The following is an 18,370-nucleotide window of genomic DNA, read 5'->3' on the forward strand; positions in this document are numbered from 1 at the left end:
GGATTACTGGATCAAAAGGGGCTGGTTTGTTCCTTTTTTTTTTTTTTTTCGCGGTACGCGGGCCTCTCACTGTTGTGGCCTCTCCCGTTGCGGAGCACAGGCTCCGGACGCGCAGGCTCAGCGGCCATGGCTCACGGGCCCAGCCGCTCCGCGGCATGTGGGATCTTCCCGGACCGGGGCACGAACCTGTGTTCCCTGCATCGGCAGGCGGACTCTCAACCACTGCGCCACCAGAGAAGCCCTCCTTTTTGTTTTTAAGGCTGTTGACACACGTGCTCACAAACACTTTGCACTGATATTAAGGAGAGAAAGGTGAGCTTCTGGCCAATGCTGCCTGTCCCGCTCCCCTCACTGGCTCTTGTTGTGGGTTCCTCCCCCCGTAGTTCTGTAGCCCTGCTCCACCGTGCCTTCCCCTCTGTACAGCATCTCTGCATCCATCGTCCACTGGGTGAGCATTTACTATGCGCCTACGTGCTCCTCGGCACATCTGATGGAGCCAGGGCCGAGGGTGCCCTCAGCGGTAGCTGCTGTTTATCTCACCCCCATATGGGTGTGTGGCCAGGCCGGCATTCCACAGCCCCTACAGGGACCTGAAACTCTCCGTGCCAGCCTTGCTCTGACACTGGGCTGGCCAGCTGTGGCCTTGGCTGGGAGAACAGCCCCCTTTCCTTCACTGTCTGTGCCTCCTCCCTCCCTGTGTCTCTCACCTTCCAAAAGCTACGGGGAAATCCCATGGGCCTGGGTGACCCAGGAAGGGGACAAGTGGCCCATTTTTTCCGGTTCCTGGCAAGGTGGCTCTGCAGTGCTTTCATTTTCCCCATGCTCTGGTCTCCTTCACTTCATCCTCCCCTGGCATCTTCCTCTTGCTGCCCTAGCCAACATCCTGCCCCACTCTGCTTGGGACCAGCCTAAAAAAGCTGCCACCTTCCTTGGGGGTGCTGGGTAGCTCTCCCAACTTCTTTCGCCTCCCAGTCAGCAACCTCCCCTCCCTCCCTTATCCCTCTTGGTCCATAACTTTCCAGAATGTGAGGCTCAACCCAAGATGGTTTTCTGGGCACACAGGAGAATTTCAAGTGGTAAATGAACTGAGCGTTAAATAACACTGAACAAAGTGGTAAAAAAGGTATTTAGGGCTTCCCTGGTGGCGCAGTGGTTGACAGTCCGCCTGCCGATGCAGGGGACGCGGGTTCGTGCCCCAGTCCGGGAAGATCCCACATGCCGCGGAGCGGCTGGGCCCGTGAGCCATGGCTGCTGGGCCTGCGCGTCCGGAGCTTGTGCTCCGCAACAAGAGAGGCCACAGAAGTGAGAGGCCCGCATGCCGCAAAAAAAAAAGGTATTTAATTATTTTATTTTCAATGCTCTGTCATCCTCAGAGATCATCTGATCTCCTCAGAGAGTCTCTATTTGATGATGACATGTCTTTCAACATTTCTAACTTGGCTTTATTTCTAGTATACTTATTTTTACAATTCCCTTGTATTTTAGGCAAGCAATACAAAAAGCCCATTTATCTTTCTAGTTTTTCTGCATATCTACCTCTGTACCTAATCTTATATAGATGGAATCTATATAAAATTATGTATAATCATCTGTATATGTGATTTTTCTTAGTACAGCCTTTCATCTCTCCCTTTCACCACTTGTTTCTTCTCTCTCTCCCGCCTCTCTTCTCCCAGTGACATGACTCACCCCCAGGACCAGCAACATAATTTGCAGGGCCCAGTGCAGTATGAAAATTCAGGACCCTTTGTTCCAAAATTATTAAGAATTTCAAGATGGAGACGGCAGAGCATTAAACCAAGTCCAGGACACTTCAGTGCAGGTCACACGGCCACGGAGCTGGCCCTGCTCTGTCCTTCCCTTGAAGCCCTCCTTTTTTGGGGGGGTGTTGCCTTTTTTTGGCTTGCAGGATATTTGTTCCCCGACCAGCCAGGGATTGAACCCGCCCCCTTGGCACTGAAAGCACAAAGTCCTAACCACTGGACTGCCAGGGAATTCCCACCCGCCTTTCTAATTTACCCATTTTCATAACTTGGTCTGTGTTCTTCCATAATTTCCTCCATGTTCACATAGTGATACCAGTTCGTAAGTGTGGTTTTTTGGCCATTGTTTTGCAAAAGTTGTATCATATTATTTTTTCTTCTTTGTATCTTGCTTCCTTACTCAACAGAGTGTGGAAATCCCTCCAACTGGTATAAGCCTATTTCATTCTTCATAAAGGCTGCATAAGATGCCATGCTGTAAATAGACCATATTTATTCTGCAACTTTCCCAGCAGATGGGCATTCACTCTTTCCAATTGTTTGCTGTTCAGAAAACTGTAATGTATACTTTTACGTTCGGGCATCTTTGCGTTGTAAAGCAAATTCACAGGATAGGGTAAAGGCTCCTTTTCAAATAACTTTGTTGCAGCAAACATGAGAATTAAATTTATAGAAAAGTCTGAAGCACAGGGCCGGGCAAAGGCAGTAACAAGGTCTGGGAAGGGCAGATCCTGCGCCGGGTTCTCTGTGAACCCAGGCCCGGATGGAAGGAGGCTGAGAGGTAACTTCTGTTCCTGCGCACAGAAGTCAAAACACAAAAGCCAGTCTCCCTTGTTGGGATAGGGGACAGGAAGTGCCTGTGACACAGGAAACAAACCCTTGAGTATATCTGGTATCAATGAACTGCCTCGGCAATGGCTGTCCTTGGAGCTGGCGGCCCCTGCTCACTCTTTCATTCATTCAGTCAATCAGCAAACACTGTGTTGGGCACTCTGGGGGTATGGGGCTGACCCGGCCTTTGGCCCTGCCCTCCAGGGTTTTCTGATCTAGCAGAAAACATGTGTGCCTTTATGCATGAGAAATAGTTTCTCAGAGCAGAGATAGGTATACAGAGGCATGTAGAGACCCCCCACAGACACACAGGCAGTCACAACAACACACACACTCACATATACATGCAGAGACATACACATACACACTCTCACAACCACATACACACACACCCCCATTCAGGGGGTCAGGCTGGGCAGCCAACCAGGGAGTTGGTGAGGACAGGCAATTAAAGGCTTGATTACTTCTGTCTGAGTGATGGAGTAGCCCAGTTGGATGCTTGTAGGAGAGCTGTGTCTGCAGGGGTGTGTGTGTGTGTGTGTGTGTGTGTGTGTGTGTGTGTACGCTCATCTAGGTGTGAGTCCATGGAATATTCTCAGGTGAGGCTGGGAATGTATAGCAGTCATGCCTGAATCTTCAGCCCCTGCAGCACTCAGGCCAGGTCAGGCTAGGCTGTGATAATAAGTACATCTCAAAATCTTCAAGGCTTAACACTAGAAAGGCTCACTTCTTGCACAAAACTCAAGGTGGGTCAATGTCCCCCTCTACCTCGTCTTTGCATTGGGAGCCCAGGGCTTCTAATTTGGCCACAACAGAGCAGGAAGAGATGGAAGAGGCTCATTGCCTCTTACCTACCTTGGTCCAGCAGTGGGTACACGTCCCTCTGCCTAGACATCAATGGCTCCAACCTAAGGGCAGGAGAACCCAGAAGTGTAGCGGAGCTCCTTTATGAGCACTACAGTCCTAGCCACATCCCTCCTTTCATGTTTCTGCCAACCGAAATATCCCTGCCCGGCATGGATCCAGTTCCTTGGAGACAGTTCAAATCCTGGCCTGCTAGCTTGCTAGCTGGGCACTTGCTAGCTGGGTGGCTTCAGGCCATGTAGCAGCCAGGGTCCCAACAGGAAACAGGTGGCACGCTCAAAATAGGAGTTTGAAGGGGTCTCAGTTAGAAAAGGACTATTTAGAAAGGCTAATGTAGTAACCAGGAGCTCGGAGCAGCTGAGCTGCCATCACCCCGAGCAGACAAGACCACAGAGTGGTCATTGAGACCCGGAAGGAGAAAGTCAAGGAGAAGTGACCCCGTGGAGAGGACCAATGACCTTCAGATGAGGGACACAACCTGCCCAAGGGATCCCACCGGGCGGGAACCAGTAGGATAAACACCACGACTTCACTCTCTTCCTTCCCTCCTCTCTCTGCTGGGACTCCCCATTGGCTGAGCCCAAGTGCCCTGGAAGATGCTGATTTAGTTGAAACAGGTCAGCCTCCCAGGGCAAAGTGGACAGAGGCTCTGGAGGGACAAATGGACACAATCCGGCACAGTCAATTGATTTCTATTCTCTGGGCCTCCCTTTCCTAATTTCTAAAAAGTGGATGCTAATACCTACCTCACTGTGTTGTTGAAGGAAAATGGAATAACATATGCAAAGACCTTGGCGTATAATCGGTCCTCAGCAAATGTTAGCTTCTTAGTGTCTGAAAGTACTTCATAGTCCAATGGTTCCCAGCTCAGGACGCTCCAATTACCCTAAAGTCTGGTGTGAATTTCTCAGACAAATTTTCCAAACCGAAAATGTTTTTCCTGATAATAACTCCCATTTTTTAACTTCTTCTGTATGTGAAGTGTTTTACAGGTATTGCCTCCTTTTAGACTCGCTAAACTTTTGTAAGTGTTATTGCCAACTAACTGGGACTCTGGCCGAGAGCAGTTAGTAACCCCTCCACGGTCACTCAGCCAGTAAGTGGGTCTGGCCCCAAAGCCACAGCTGTTCCTCTCTGCTCTCCTCTGATTTCTGAGGGTGCGTGCACGATTAGTAGATGAAGTGCAGGATGCTGCAACTCCAAAGCTTGAGAATTTCCCTACCCCGGAAGGAGGTAAGTGCACCCAAGGTCGAGGACCCTGTCCTACCAGAGGCCCCATGTAGCCACAGAAGGATCCAGAAAGTGCCCCCTACCCTTCAAGGCACCTGTGTGCCCTCCAGGCCTGAGCTCACTCACGGCTGTTGCTGGTTAATTTCAGGTCACCCAAGTCCAGCCCCATCTCGCCAGCCCAACACCACCAGTGAAGAGAGCCAGCTCTTGCAGCCAGGTGAGGAAACAATCTTGTGGGACTCACAGTCAGCTTTCTGAGACCAAGTAGGTGGTCTGTGGGGGGTGATGGGAAAGGGAAATGGGTTTTTATGGTACCAGGGAGGCTCCCTGACTTCAGACAACACTTCTCCTTCCTGACCCAATGCCTGAAGCTCCACCACTAGATTCACTTTGAGATCTTAGAGCTGCCATCTTTGGGAGGCCACTGATGAAAGGTCATGCACATGTGGGCAAGGTATTCAGCGGGCATTTAAAGGGGATTTGTTGAGAACAAGCTAAAGGACACTTGGTAGGAGTGGTGGGGCTCCATCAGATGGGTCCTCAATTAACTCAACAGATATTTAAGGACCTACTCTGTGCAAAGTTGTGTGCAATCCTGGGCAAAAACAGGAGGTGATTCCCCCAGGAGGGGCTTTGGGGAAGGGGGGACCACCATCCACTGAGGCCGCCCACCTTCAACCCCATCACCAACCCCATGTCCATCCTCCAAGGTTCCGGTGTCACAATGGCAGTCTCCATGGTTGTACCCTCAGAATAGCGGAGGGGCCTGGGAGGGGCAGCATGGCACCCACAGTAGCGGGGGAGAGGGCCTCTCAACCCAGAACCCTGCCCTCCTTTCACACAAGGGTGACTCTGGAGACAGAGGCAAGAAAGAAGGGTCTGTGGGGACTGGACACCCCAGGGCTAACCCATCCTAACCTCCAGTCACCTTCGGCCCTACCTTCTCCTGTCTCTAAGGAGGACCAAAGGGTCAGGCGATGAGGCAGCCCAGCCCCATTTTGCAGACTGGAAGGCTGAGGCTCAGGGCGGGTAGGGTATGGTCCAAGGTCACGCAGCAGATCAGTGGTGGGACCCTTGGCAGCTGTCCGCCTCCACCTGCATCCCTGAGGTCGGCAGAATCCGAATCAGCCGAGGCTCAGCTAGGGTCTGGCCCTTCCAGGGGAGCGACTCCAGGTCCGCCTGATGAATGGGAGCAGCCGCTGCAACGGGACGGCGGAGGTCTGGTTCCGGCAGTCCTGGGAGCCCGCGTGCGGGGCACTCTGGGACCTCCGCGCCTCCGAGGCTGTGTGCCGCTCGCTGGGCTGCGGCCGGGCGGAGCCGCTGGAACAGCCCGTCCCGCCGACCCCGGCGCTGCCGACTGGTGCAGCCGCGGGAAACGCCAGCTGGGCCCCGAATACCACGTGGGCCCTAGCGCCCACCGTCCAGTGCAGCGGCCCCGAATGGCAGCTCTGCAAGGTGGTGGAGCACGCGTGCAGCAGCGACGAGAGGCCGGTCCAGGTCACCTGTGCAGGTACGAGCGGACCAACCCGCTCCCGCCGCCGGCCTCCTCCCTGTCCTACCTCCCCGTCCTTCGGCCACTGCCCCGCATCCTGTCCCCAGCCCCGGCCACTGGACCCAAGTCTCGCCCTCCGGACTTCTACCCAGACCCACCACCGACGCGAATACAATTGGTTCCCTCACCGGAGGGCTGCAGCGCCTCTACCCCCTGGTACAGAAATATGCCAGGTTCCCAGGATCTCTTAGCGCTGCCGCTCCCCAGCCCCGAGACCTGCTCTTCAGGCTCCGCCCACCCGGTCTCTTGCCCCACCCACTGGTCTGCCGCTCAGCCTACCCCGCCCGCAGCCCTGAGCCTATTCCTCAGCACCGCCCACCAGGTTACTAGCCCCTCCCAAAAGGCTCCCAGCCCCTCCCACTAGGTATCCAGCACCGCCCCTGGGTCCCCAGCCTTGACCAGTTCCCCACCTCCGCCTCACCCCAGGTCCCCAGCCCAGACAGGCCGTGTTCCCCAGTCTTGCCCACTGGGTTACCCGCCCCTCTTTCTCTCACTGGGTCCACAGCCCCAGGCACAGCTCTCCTGCCCAACAACCCTCCCCCCGACTTCCCTTCCTTTCGCCCCTTCCTCACATCCACAAACCCCTTCTCCTCCTATCCCCAGAAAACCTCGATTTGAAATTGGTGGGTGGTGGCAGCCCGTGCGAGGGCCGCGTGGAGATGCTGGAGCACGGACAGTGGGGTTCGGTGTGTGACGACACGTGGGACCTGGACGATGCCCACGTGGTGTGCCGGCAACTGAGCTGTGGCTGGGCGGTCCAGGCCCTGCCCGGCTTGCACTTTGCGCCTGGCCAAGGACGCATCCACCGGGACCAAGTGAACTGTTCCGGGTCGGAGACCTACCTGTGGGACTGCCTGGGGCTGCCGGGAAATGGCTACTGTGGCCACAAGGAGGACGCCGGCGTGGTGTGCTCAGGTCAGTGGGCGATGCTGCGCCACGGTTATCCAACACTTACTGCAGGCCTGCTGGGCGCCAGGACTGTAGTTAGTGCTGGACAGATGGTCCCTGCCCATGGGAGGTCATAGCCCAAGAGGGAAGATGAGACCCAGACAGACATAATCCAGGAGAGAGAGTGGCAAATGCCTTACGAAAGGAAGCCAGGTGGAGTTAAGAGACAGCAGGCAATCCAGAGCTGGGGGGCTAAGCCTGCCCACCTCCTGGAGTAGGTGACATTAGAAGTGAGGCTTTTTCTGAGTGGGAGTTGGTCACCTGGTTCAGAACAGCAAGAGGAGATGGAGGCTGGGAGGCCCTGTGGAGGCTGTTGGAGCCCAGATGAGGACAGGAAGTTCTGGTCCAGCCAGCGCTTCTCTTAATGTGCCCAAGAATGGGGAGGGAGGCAGGTCTCGTCCAATGTACATTCTGATTCAGTAGGTCTGAGGCAGGGCTTGAAATTCTGCATTTCTAACAAGATCCCAGGTGATACGGAAGCTCCCGGTCCAAGGACCACATTTGAGCAGCCAGGATGTAGACAGCAGCAGGGCCAGCTGGAGCAGGTGGGGCAGATGAGAGGAGGGATGCAGAGGCAGGAGGGAGAGCACACAAGATCTGGAGACCGATTGGCTCTGGGGAGTTTGCATTTGTGGGTCGGGGCTGGCGAGGGTTTCTGCCCAAAGGATCCTGACCTGACTCTGATCCCCCCACCCCCTGCAGAGCACCAGTCCTGGCGCCTGACCGGGGGCGCTGACCCCTGCGAGGGCCAGGTGGAGGTGTACTTCCGAGGGGTCTGGAACACAGTGTGTGACAGTACGTGGTACGAACCAGAGGCCAACGTGCTCTGCCGGGACTTGGGCTGTGGGACTCTGGCCCGGGTGCCCAAGGGGCTGCCGCACTCCCTGTCGGGCAAGATGTATTACTCATGCGAGGGAGGGGAGCCCACGCTCTCCGAGTGCTTCTGGCGGTTCAATAACTCCAACCTCTGCAGACAATCACAGGCAGCCAGGGTCCTCTGCTCAGGTACCCCTCCTCCCACCCACCCCACTCCCCCCACCCCCAGATTTGGACTAGGAATTGCATCTGGATTTATAGCCCAAGGAATACAGCTTGCGCTAGATCAGGAACGGCAAATACTGGCCTAAGAGGGACCATTGCCCTTACCATGCCCAGGCAGACATTACTGATGAATCAGGGCAATCTTTTCCTCAGTCCTAGAATCATGAATCCAATCTTTATTGAGGCGTTATTATACGCGAAGCAGTGCTCCCTCTTGACTGGAGCCGGCTCAGGAGATAAAACCAATGTGCCATCCCAGGGCTGGTGATCATCATAAAAATAGCATTAGGAGACACTAATAATATCAGCCACAGTGTCTGGAGCCCTAACCAGGTGCCAGGCATTGCCGGGCACTCAGTATATATTTCAGCAGAGCCTCCCACCTGCTCTGTGAATTGCGTTTCACGAAGTCTAAGATGGCATTGATGACGAGTCACACTGTTAGTATTTTATGTACCAGAAATGCTGCCAAAATAAACTCTTGACGTGCCATCAGCTGTAACGATAGATGTCATCACCCCGATTTCTGAGGTGTTAACATGTGAAAAAGCAAGAGCGTTAAACAAACACAGCATTAGCATCTCTATGGAGTTCAGACACCAGGCTATGAATTCCAGCTCTGCCAGTCACCAGCTGGGAGGCTTCGTCTTGTGAATATGTGGATGCTGACACCAGGCACGTCACAGGGGAGCCGGGAAGTCAGATAATATCCACCAAGGGACGTTGTAAGCTCCACCCCTTACCAGTCAGATGGTTATGATAATGACAAGACTGTCAGATTCCCACTTCCTGAGGCAGGTGTGTAGACCAAATCTAATACTAGATGGAAAAGGGAAATACTTGTGTTCTATAGCAGATTATGCAGAAGGAAGGGCTAATTCTTTCATTAGCCCTTTATTTAAACCAAAATACCTTCCTAGCATTAAATCCATGAGATCCTCCTTATGGTGGGGTGTGGGAAAGACTCCGCCATGGGCCCCGGTGGGAACACACCCCCAGTTGCAGGCCACTTGTCTGTCTTGTCCAGTTTCTAGCACAAGGCCTGGCCACGGTAGGTGCTCGGGCACGTGTGCTGAGTGAATGAACAGTGCTTTCTGACAGGTGCCCGGAGCCTGCTCAATCTGTCCACTTCTGAAATCCCTGCAACTGGTCAGCCGGTCACTGTGGGTGAGTGTCCCTGGGGATGCAGTTTCGCAGAGGCTCAGGTGTGCACGTGTGTGTGTGTGTGTGTGTGTGTGTCTGCAGGAGGGTTCTGACGGTTTGTCCCCCATCCGCTACCTCCAGACAGTGAACTTGACTCCCCCCACCATCCCCGGGGCTCTCTGGCTGCTTCGTGCTCCTTTCACCTCGCCTGCCTCTATCATGTCAGCTCCACAGCTCCCTGAATCCTGATATTTCTTGGACAGGAGTCCTCTTCCCACTCTCTGTGAGCTCCTGTAGGGCAGAGGATAGAGCTGTAGAGAACTGGAGCTGATCTGACACCAGCTGGGGGGTTGGGGACGCCGAGGGCAACAGGCAGTGTGTTTATAATGTTCTGGGCACCGGCCAGTGCTTTACAGTCATTATTTCCCAACCCTTTAATCTTCCCAGCAGCCCCCTGGGGGAGGTCTTCTCACAACCCTTACATAGAGGAAGAAGCTTGGGCTCAGAGGGTGAGGTGATGGCCAGCAGTGTCGGCTAGAATTTGCCTGCAAGGCTGTGAACTCTGAATCCACACTTGGTCTGTCCTCCACTTGTGTGTAGCCAACTCCTGGGGCCCAGCCCCCAGCTGTGCCTCTTGCTAGCTGTATAATGTTGGGCAATTCTTAACCTCTCTGAGCCTCAGATCCCTTGACTATAAAACGAGGATGATAGGGGCTTCCCTGGTGGCGCAGTGGTTGAGAGTCCGCCTGCCGATGCAGGGGACACAGGTTCGTGCCCCGGTCCGGGAGGATCCCACATGCCGCGGAGCGGCTGGGCCTGTGAGCCGTGGCCGCTGAGCCTGCGCGTGTGCTCCGCAACGGGAGGGGCCACCACGGTGAGAGGCCCGCGTACCACAAAAAAAAACAAAACAAAACAAAACACAAGGATGATAATCCTAGTACTTCTCTCCTAGCATTGTTGTGAGTCTCCAGTAAATTAATTTTTAGAAAGTACTTACAACAGGGCTTAGTACATAGTAAGCACTGTCTGGGCCTCAGTTATTCTTATTTATTGATTATTTAGTCCAGGCAGGGAGCCCCGTGGCAGCTCCGAGATAACCACAGGGGCTGGCCCAGATCCACAGGCTTACCCCTTCCCCTGGCTCCTGGCTCCCTCTCTCAGACCCTCTCCAGAGGTGGGTGGGTGGCTTGGGGAGGGGACAGAGGGGCACCAAGTCCTGCCAGGGAACCTGGCAATGGCTGAGGGCACGGAGAGGGTATGAAATGCTGGGGACTGTGCAGGCTGGAGGGTGAGCTCCTGCCAGGACCCACACACCCTCGCACACTCTCAATTGCTGAGTTCCGGGCGGGGAGCCACGTCGCCCTCAGAAGAGCAGAGCTGTTATGGAGAGCCGGTCTCCAGGGAGCACACTGGGAGCACACTGGGAATGGGGCCCACATTCACGGGTCTCCCCACAGCCCCCCACAGTCCAGTCTCTCCCTTGCACCTGCTTGCTGATGCTAAATCCAGTCCCTACCCCAGCCCAGTCTGCCCCGTTTGCAAACAGAAAGGGAGAGGGGAGAAAATGAGGACGGGGTGGAGGTGGGGGTAATCTCCCAGGGGGAGCAGACGCTGCCACCAGCCTCCCGCGTTACTGTCGCTACCCTTCCTCCAGCTCTGTGGCCTGCGCACCCCAGGCTTTCTGAGCAGGAGATAGTTCGTGTCTCTGGGATGATGAAGGTTAGGGCCTCATTGCAGCTTCCATCCATTCTCTGCTTTGGGCTCTTTTCAGCAGGGGTGAGGCCAGGAGGGAGGGGAAAGCAAGAAGTCACACCAGGGGCTGCAGAGCTGGGAGGTCTGGAATCATGCCCACCCCCCCACCCCCGCCCTCAGGGCGCATGTCTGGTAAGAAGGACGCATCTGGGGCAAGGAAAGGAGATCTCGCTCTCCTGATGGTCTGTTCCCTGCCAGCAGATGCTCAGAGCCACCTTCTCTGGGGATCCAGCCTTGGTCTCCCCTGTAGAGAATCAGGTGCCCCTTGGAGGGCTGCACGGCTGTCTATACCTTCATCACAGCAGGAAACTTGCTGAATTGGATTGAGTCGGCTTGTCAAACTTCCCACTAGACAGAGACCCTCAAGGCCCGTGACACTGCCGTCATATTTGTCTCCCCAGGTCTAGTGCCTGGCACACAGTGGGTGCTCAATAATTGTTGAGCAGAGACAAATCTCCTGGCTTCGTGGCCAGGAGAAAGTTTCATTCAGCCAGTTATTCATTCAATATGCATTTCTCAGGCATCTACTATATACCAGGCACCTAAAAGCAGTTGGGAAAATTCAAAAAAAAAAAAGAAGGGAAGAGGAGTATACGTCCAAAAGGGAAGTAGGTCGGATGCAGAGAAGAAGGAGAGGTGAGAATGGCAAGGAGAAGTCCATGTCCCTTCCTTTTTCTCCCTGATTTGGGGTTCTTGCTTCCAGAATCTTCTGTGACGGTGAAAATGAAGGACTGGGAATCTCGAGAGCTAACGCTTCTCATCCCTTGCATCGTTCTGGGAATTCTCCTTCTTGTCTCACTCAGTTTCATAGCCATCATCCTCTTGAGAATTAAAGGAAAATACGGTAGGTGCAGAGTCCCAGGAGCCATGGGAAAGGCCCAGGGATGAAAAGAAGCAGAACTGAGACAGTCCTCCCAGGGGGACATGAGCCATGGGGAACCTCAGCAGGAATGGCAGTGATCTGGCAATGGCCACCCAGCCCTGGCCCCAAGAAGCACCTCCTGATGGGAAGGATTTTCCCAGCATGCCCCCCAAAAGTTGTCCACAGTAGGACCAGATTGTGTGTGTGTGTGTGTGTGTGTGTGTGTGTGTGTGTGTGTGTGAGGGTGTTTGGGGATGGGGAAGGTGAGGAGGGAGGTGTCCCCATGAGAGCAGAGCCAGGAAGACTGGAAGGTGCAAAAAATGACTTGCAGGATCTCTGCCTCCCCTTCCTCAGCCCTCCCCGCTATGGTGAACCACCAGCACCTACCCACCACCACCCCAGCGGGGACCACAAGCTATCAAGAGGTTCCCATCACCATCGCCAAAGAAGAAAGTAGGATGTCACCCACCCTGGGGGTGAGGAGGGCGGGGGAGGACAAGAAGGGGATATTTTCCGGAGGGTCAGTACTGCTTAGGTCAAAGCAGTGCCCCAGCTGGAGATGAGACCTGGGCCGGCCCACGAGTGGCTGTGGGACCTTGAGCAGGTCCAGCCTCAGTCTGGGCCTTGATAGGCTGATGACTTTCCAGTGCACTCATTCTAGAACTCGAAGCTTTTGAATCCTGGACCAAAACAGGCCCAGGGCATTTTGGACCTTGGTTCTCAAAGGAAAGCTCTGTTTTGCTAATTGGCCAGTAGGTTTGTAACACCATTGCCTCTTCCAGTGGTCTGCCCAATCAGCCTCCCTGCAACGCCCCATCAAGATCTTCCTGGAACATAATCTTATTTCATATTTTCCGAGTCAAAAAAAATGGGATCAGTCACCCATCTTTAATGATACATCAATGCATTACCTCTTGAGAGTCTTGTGAAGAAGCTTGAGTTTAATCACACTGCATTATGAATATATTAAATCGCCTTTATTTGAAAGAGTTCAGGGACACAAAAACCAATACAAAACACAGCCATACGTTATAAAGATTCTTTGCACACAGGATATCCAGATATTTGAGAAGAGAGTATGAACACAGACCTAGCACGAGAGTAGGCACAGAGCAGCCACTCACTGAATATTATGGTCTAGAGGTTAAGAGCCACGTGGCCTGCTTCTCTAGGCAATGTGAGAATGTCTCTGTGCCTCAGTTTCCCCAGCTATAAAATGGGGACGCTAACCTCGCTACCTCACGGAGTTCTTATGAGCATTAACTGAGATAATATTTATAAATGTTGGAATAGTGCCTGGCCTGCAGGGACTACTATGTGTTTGTTAAGTAAAGAAATGTTATTTAGTTCCCCGTGTTTGAAATGGACGCGGGGGAGCTTGGAAAACCCAGGCCCGACGGTCTTGTACGAGATGGGCTGCCTGGCGCACTCCCTGCCCCTCTGTCTCCGGCCCCCACGGTCCGCGCTCTCTGCCGCCTCTCTCTGCAGCTTTCTGCCCCCTGCCTTGCCACGCTCCCCACTCTGTTCTCTCCCCAGTTCCCAAGCTGCCCATCCAGGTCCAGGCTCCGCCCCCTGAAGACTCGAACTCCAGCTCGGACTCAGACTATGAGCACTATGACTTCAGCAGCCAGCCTCCCGTGGCCCTGACCACCTTCTACAGTGAGTGCCCGCGCCCGGACTCCCGAGGGCCCACCGGCCCGCACCAGGGAGAGGGCCCAGCTGGCCGGGGGGCCTGCGCTAGTTTCCCCCCTTGGTGACCCCTGCACGATGAGAGGGGCATCTCCCTCGCTGTGACCACTGGACTGACGCTCAATGGTCCCGCACTGAAGTTTTCAAAGTGCTTTGTGACCCTGGAGACATCTCTAGTCATTTCCCCTTGGACCACCTTCTGTCCCGTGCTTGTCTGTGGTCAGGCAGGTCTCAAGACCAGTCCCTCGCCAGTCACCTAACTGTGGCTGCGTCTGTGTCTGATGCGAGGCACTCCAGTTCAGATGGCTTCTCGCATGCTCTCACCCCTTCTGTGTCCCATCCTGCCCCGTCAATCTCACCTCCTTGCCCACCTCCACCATGAGCCCAGCTCGCACTTCTCATCCGGCTTCTCCAGCTCTGCTCTCTGCCTGTTGGGGATATAGAAGGAGGAAAGCCAGTGCTCAGGCAGGACCCACGTGAGGCCGGGAGGTCGGACGAGAGCAGAGACTCTCACATCTATTGTGAAATCCCTTGGGAGCTCATCGAAACTTCCTGAGCCCCACCCGGGACCTCCTTTATAAGCTAGGATGAGAGTTTGGCTGTGTGTGACACAGACTCCAAATGACATCATCCGGAGAAGTTGGAGGGGGCCCGGGCTCCTTTCTTGATACTCTGCAGTCGCTAAGACGTTGCCCGGTCCACATGGTCCAGAGTGGCTCACCACCGTGTCTGCATTCTAGGCTGCCGGAAGGGGGAAGGTGAGGCGTGCCCTACCCTGTATGGCAGGACGCCAGGGATGCTCCCACAGCTCCCACACACTTTCCACCCGTCAGAACTTAAACCCAGCAGCTGCAAGAGAGGCGGGGAGACGAAGCCTCTGTCGTGGGCAGCTGTGTCCAGATAAAGCCCAGAGGTCTCCTAGTACCGGGAGCGGGGCAGTAGGATGGGTACTGGGGGCAGCAGCCATCTTGGCCCCACCTGCTGAACCAGGGCCTCTGGGGGGCAGTGTGGATGGTTCCACTCTGCGGGGCCGTGGTCCAGCATTTGGGAGCCACAGAGATGAGTGTCCTTAGAACCTGAGATTCTGAGTCCAGGCATGTAAGATGCAAGACCGGGAGTCCAAAATCCTGTGACACTGAGACTAAAAGTCAGCAGTAACACATTCAAAAAGCTGATTCCCAGATTCCAGACACTCAAGTTCTTAAGATGCTATGAATCTGCACCGCTCTGATTCTGAAACAGAGGTACCGCAGAGCCCAGGATACAAAGATACCAGACCCTCAGCTTCACTCTGGAAGGCTCCTCAGGGGCAACATCTGGCCTTTTGCTGCCCTGAGCTGCCCCAGCAGAAGCACTCCCCGTGTTCCCTTAAGTGGCAGGAGGGACGGCTGGGGCTGGGGAGGTGCAGGGCACTAGGGTTTCTGTCCAGAAGCAGCCTGTCCCCAGGCCGGTTTCAGATTGAGGCTTGGGGTCTGCCTGGACTAGAACTTGAGCCTGGGGATCTGATGAAAAAGACTAAGCCGTCAGGGTTGTCCTGCTGCCCTGTTCAGCCTCCCGAATCCCACAGAACACCAGCTCTGCTCCGGACGCCCCAGACAAGGGGGTGGAGCCTACCCACCTCCTTCCTCACCACCATCTCTGCTTGTAGATTCCCAGCGGCACCGCTTCACAGATGAAGAGGTCCGGCAGAACAGGTTCCAGATGCCCCCCTTGGAGGAAGGTGAGTCAGGCTGGGGAGGGACGTGGAGGGGGGTGACTAGGACGCCAGCCCTGCCTCCAGACTTAGCAGGTCACTCGCCTTGAAATGCATCAGCGCCACCTCCCTCAACAGGTCTTTCCTGACTTTAACGATTCCCATTGGCAGTAAGTTCTTTCTCAAGTTTAACTTAAAGCCCTCTTGCTGCACTGCATCTTCTTTATCATGATTCTGTCTTTCAGGCCCAGGACTTGAAGAGGTGCATGCCTCCCGGGTCCCACCTGCCAACCCTGAACACTGCATTGCAGACCCCCGCTCCACGGGCCCTCAGCGCCACCCAAGGAGCAAGGGCGGCTCCAGCACATCTTCAGGGGAGGGGTGCTGTAATAGCCCTGGCAGCAGGCTGCCTCCGTGGAACTCTCAAGTGTTTTCTTCAGAGAGGAAGCCCCTGCTGGGGCAGCCCCTGAACTTGGAGCTGGCTGGCTCCCAGGCAACTTTTCCAGGTAAGGTGGGCCCAGGAGGGTTGTGTGCCAGCTCCAGCCTCCCATCCTGTAGCCGACCTGGCCAGAGGAAGCGTAAAGCTGGGAGCCCTGAGCCAGTCTGAGTTCAGGACTCTAGTCCCAGCTCGGCAGCCACGTGCTGTGTGACCTTGGACAAGTCTCCTCCCCTCTCTGGGCCTTCATTTCCTCAGGTGTCAAGCTAAGGACTTGACTCTACTGAGTCTTGAGGGCCTCCCAGCTCTGGCACTTTGCGAACTAGCCTGGCAGAGGGTGACTGGCTCTGGGGGTTTCCAGCAGGGCCTTCGGCTGATGACAGCTCCAGCACCTCCTCCGGAGAGTGGTACCAGAACTTCCAGCCGCCGCCCCAGCTCCCATCTGCTGAGCAGTTTGGATGTCCAGGTGCCAGGGGCAAGGGAGGGGGTTTTGGGAGGGGGCACAGAGAGGGACTGGAGGGTGGATGAGTGGGGTAGCTCTGGATACATTGGCCCACGGGGGAAAAAAAAGAGAAGTAACGGGATTTTTTAAAGCAAACAAGAATATAGGGAGGTAGGGAAAATGGATGTAGGTGGGGCAGAGAAAGATTCAAAGAGAATGCCTTGAGAAGAAGTGAGCTCCCCATTAGTGGAGGCATTCAAGCAGAAGCAGCCAGATGGCCCCTTGGGGGAGCTGGTGGCAGCAGAGGGGGTCCCAGCACTCAGGAACTATAGCCCTGAACTACACAGACAAGGCTCTGCCTTCAGAACTGACATTCTAGCAAAGGAGGTAGCCATGAACAAGATTATAAGATGGTCTCACACAGCATCCCGGGGGAGAGGAATGTGGACCCAGACCTGCTCAGCTCTGTCCCTGCTCAGCGGGCGCAATGACTGGGCCTCCCACTGACCTGAGTCTCCCACCGCACAGGGTCCCTCACTCCCCAGCCTGACTCCTCCTCCAATGAAGACTATGATGACATTGGAGCAGCCTAGCCTGGGCCCGGCGCGGCTCCTCCCCCTGCCCTCCCCCCACCCTCCCCCTCATGCCCCAGGAGCTGAGAGTCCTCCCCTGGAGACGTGAAAGGAACCTCCACACCTAGTATGGCCCAGCCGCCATCCATCAACAGGACCTGCCAGCACAGCCCTCCCCCAGCCCCAAACAGCAGCCCCGAGGAAGAGGTGCTGCCTCTGAAAGGGCCCGAGCTGTCTGCCTCAGGGGTGAACCGGCAGAGTCTAGGCCACTGCTCGGCAGCCCGCGTGGAAGGTTTGAACTGGGAGATTCCTGAGGCCCCTTCTGACCCTCATGTGTCTGAGGCTTTGGTTGCCTGAGTCTCTGACAGCTCAGGGCCCAGAGGAGCTCTGCGAGGGGCAGGGAGGCCCCATGTGCAGGGGCCGTTGGACTGCTGTTGGTCTGACAGGTGGGTGCTAGGGCTGGCTGGGGGGAGCCGCCAGCTGACCCAGGCTAAGCTCAGGTTGGTACCTGCACCCAGCAGGGAGTCCAGCCTTCCTGCGCACAGCCCAGGATGGGACAGGGAGCTGGATGGCTGCCCCCCCTCGACCACCCGGGGCCGGAGGCCAGCCCTGCCTCTAGAGAGCCTCGGAGCCCACCAGAGACACAGCCCTGATCTGCAGTGACCATTCCCGGGCAGCAATCCTTATTCTGAGCTTCCAAAGATTTACAAGGATGGTCCCATCCAGCCCCGCCAGAGACCCAGAGTGGGGCTCCGTCCCCGTGGGGCAGAAGCACAGAGATGTCTTCCAGGAGGGGCCCAGAGGCTGCACTAAGCCCCGAGTCCCCAGCTGTCTGCTTGGATGGATGGGATCCTCCCCGATGAACACATAAATATCAGTGTCACTCCTAGAGCCGTAAACGTGTCCAAGGCAGCCTCCGGGGAGAGGCCTGAGGGCTCAGGGCCAGCTTCTGGTGTCTTGCTCTGAGTATCCCGAGATTAAACCAGTTGCAGAATGAAACCAGGGGTGGAGTGACAAGTCTTTGAACTCACAGAACCCAGGCTCTGCCTCTGTGTGTGTGTGTGTGTCTGTGTGTGTGTGTCTGTGTGTGTGTGTCTGTGTGTGTGTTGGGTTGGAGGCAGCTCTATCCATCGAGGTGCAAACGTCAGGGTGAATTGGAAATGTATTGAGTACTGTGGCCCGGCACCATGGAACATGCTGGGGATGCAGCGACAGGAAGGCACAGGGCCTGCCCTCCTGGAGGTGATGGACAGATGCCTGTGAGTTCAGCATCCCCTTCCTGATTTGCCAGTGCGCCCTGGATCAGCGAGGCCAGCCTTGCTGCGCTGAATGCATTTTGACCTGGGCCTCCGTAAGCTTCTGAGCCTAAGCCTCCATAAGCAGGGCAGGGTGAGTAGATTTTATCTCAGGCCTGCCTGGAAAAGGCCTCGATCCCAGGTTGCTCAGAGGCTGGGGTTTTAGCCCAGCTGCACCAGCCCATGCCCAGCTCTGCCTGCAGGGAGGAGGCTGGGGGTCAGCCTTCCTCTGAGCCCTCCCAGAGCCAGGGATGGTG

The 18,370-nt window shown here is 55.4% G+C and overlaps 1 protein-coding gene across 6 annotated transcripts in view; it reads left to right on the forward strand.

Annotated features, from left to right (window-relative positions):
- CD6 (CD6 molecule) overlaps positions 1-17,806 on the forward strand; it is a 41,141-nt gene extending 23,335 nt beyond the window's left edge. Inside the window, exons 2-13 of one of the 6 annotated variants that reach the window (XM_060017441.1) lie at positions 4,837-4,905; positions 5,848-6,198; positions 6,844-7,155; positions 7,891-8,193; positions 9,331-9,396; positions 11,828-11,968; positions 12,341-12,439; positions 13,523-13,645; positions 15,324-15,395; positions 15,614-15,874; positions 16,166-16,270; positions 16,775-17,806. In XM_060017441.1, coding sequence (XP_059873424.1) covers positions 4,837-4,905; positions 5,848-6,198; positions 6,844-7,155; positions 7,891-8,193; positions 9,331-9,396; positions 11,828-11,968; positions 12,341-12,439; positions 13,523-13,645; positions 15,324-15,395; positions 15,614-15,874; positions 16,166-16,270; positions 16,775-16,839 — 1,967 coding nt within the window. In that variant the 3' untranslated portion in view covers positions 16,840-17,806. The remainder of the gene's footprint in view (positions 1-4,836; positions 4,906-5,847; positions 6,199-6,843; positions 7,156-7,890; positions 8,194-9,330; positions 9,397-11,827; positions 11,969-12,340; positions 12,440-13,522; positions 13,646-15,323; positions 15,396-15,613; positions 15,875-16,165; positions 16,271-16,774) is intronic. The other 5 variants (XM_060017442.1, XM_060017446.1, XM_060017443.1 and 2 more) reach the window with 5 other exon arrangements.
- The last annotated feature ends 564 nt before the right edge of the window (positions 17,807-18,370 follow it).

Source organism: Delphinus delphis, chromosome 8 (assembly GCF_949987515.2).
Source record: "Delphinus delphis chromosome 8, mDelDel1.2, whole genome shotgun sequence".
Taxonomy (NCBI): domain Eukaryota; kingdom Metazoa; phylum Chordata; class Mammalia; order Artiodactyla; family Delphinidae; genus Delphinus; species Delphinus delphis.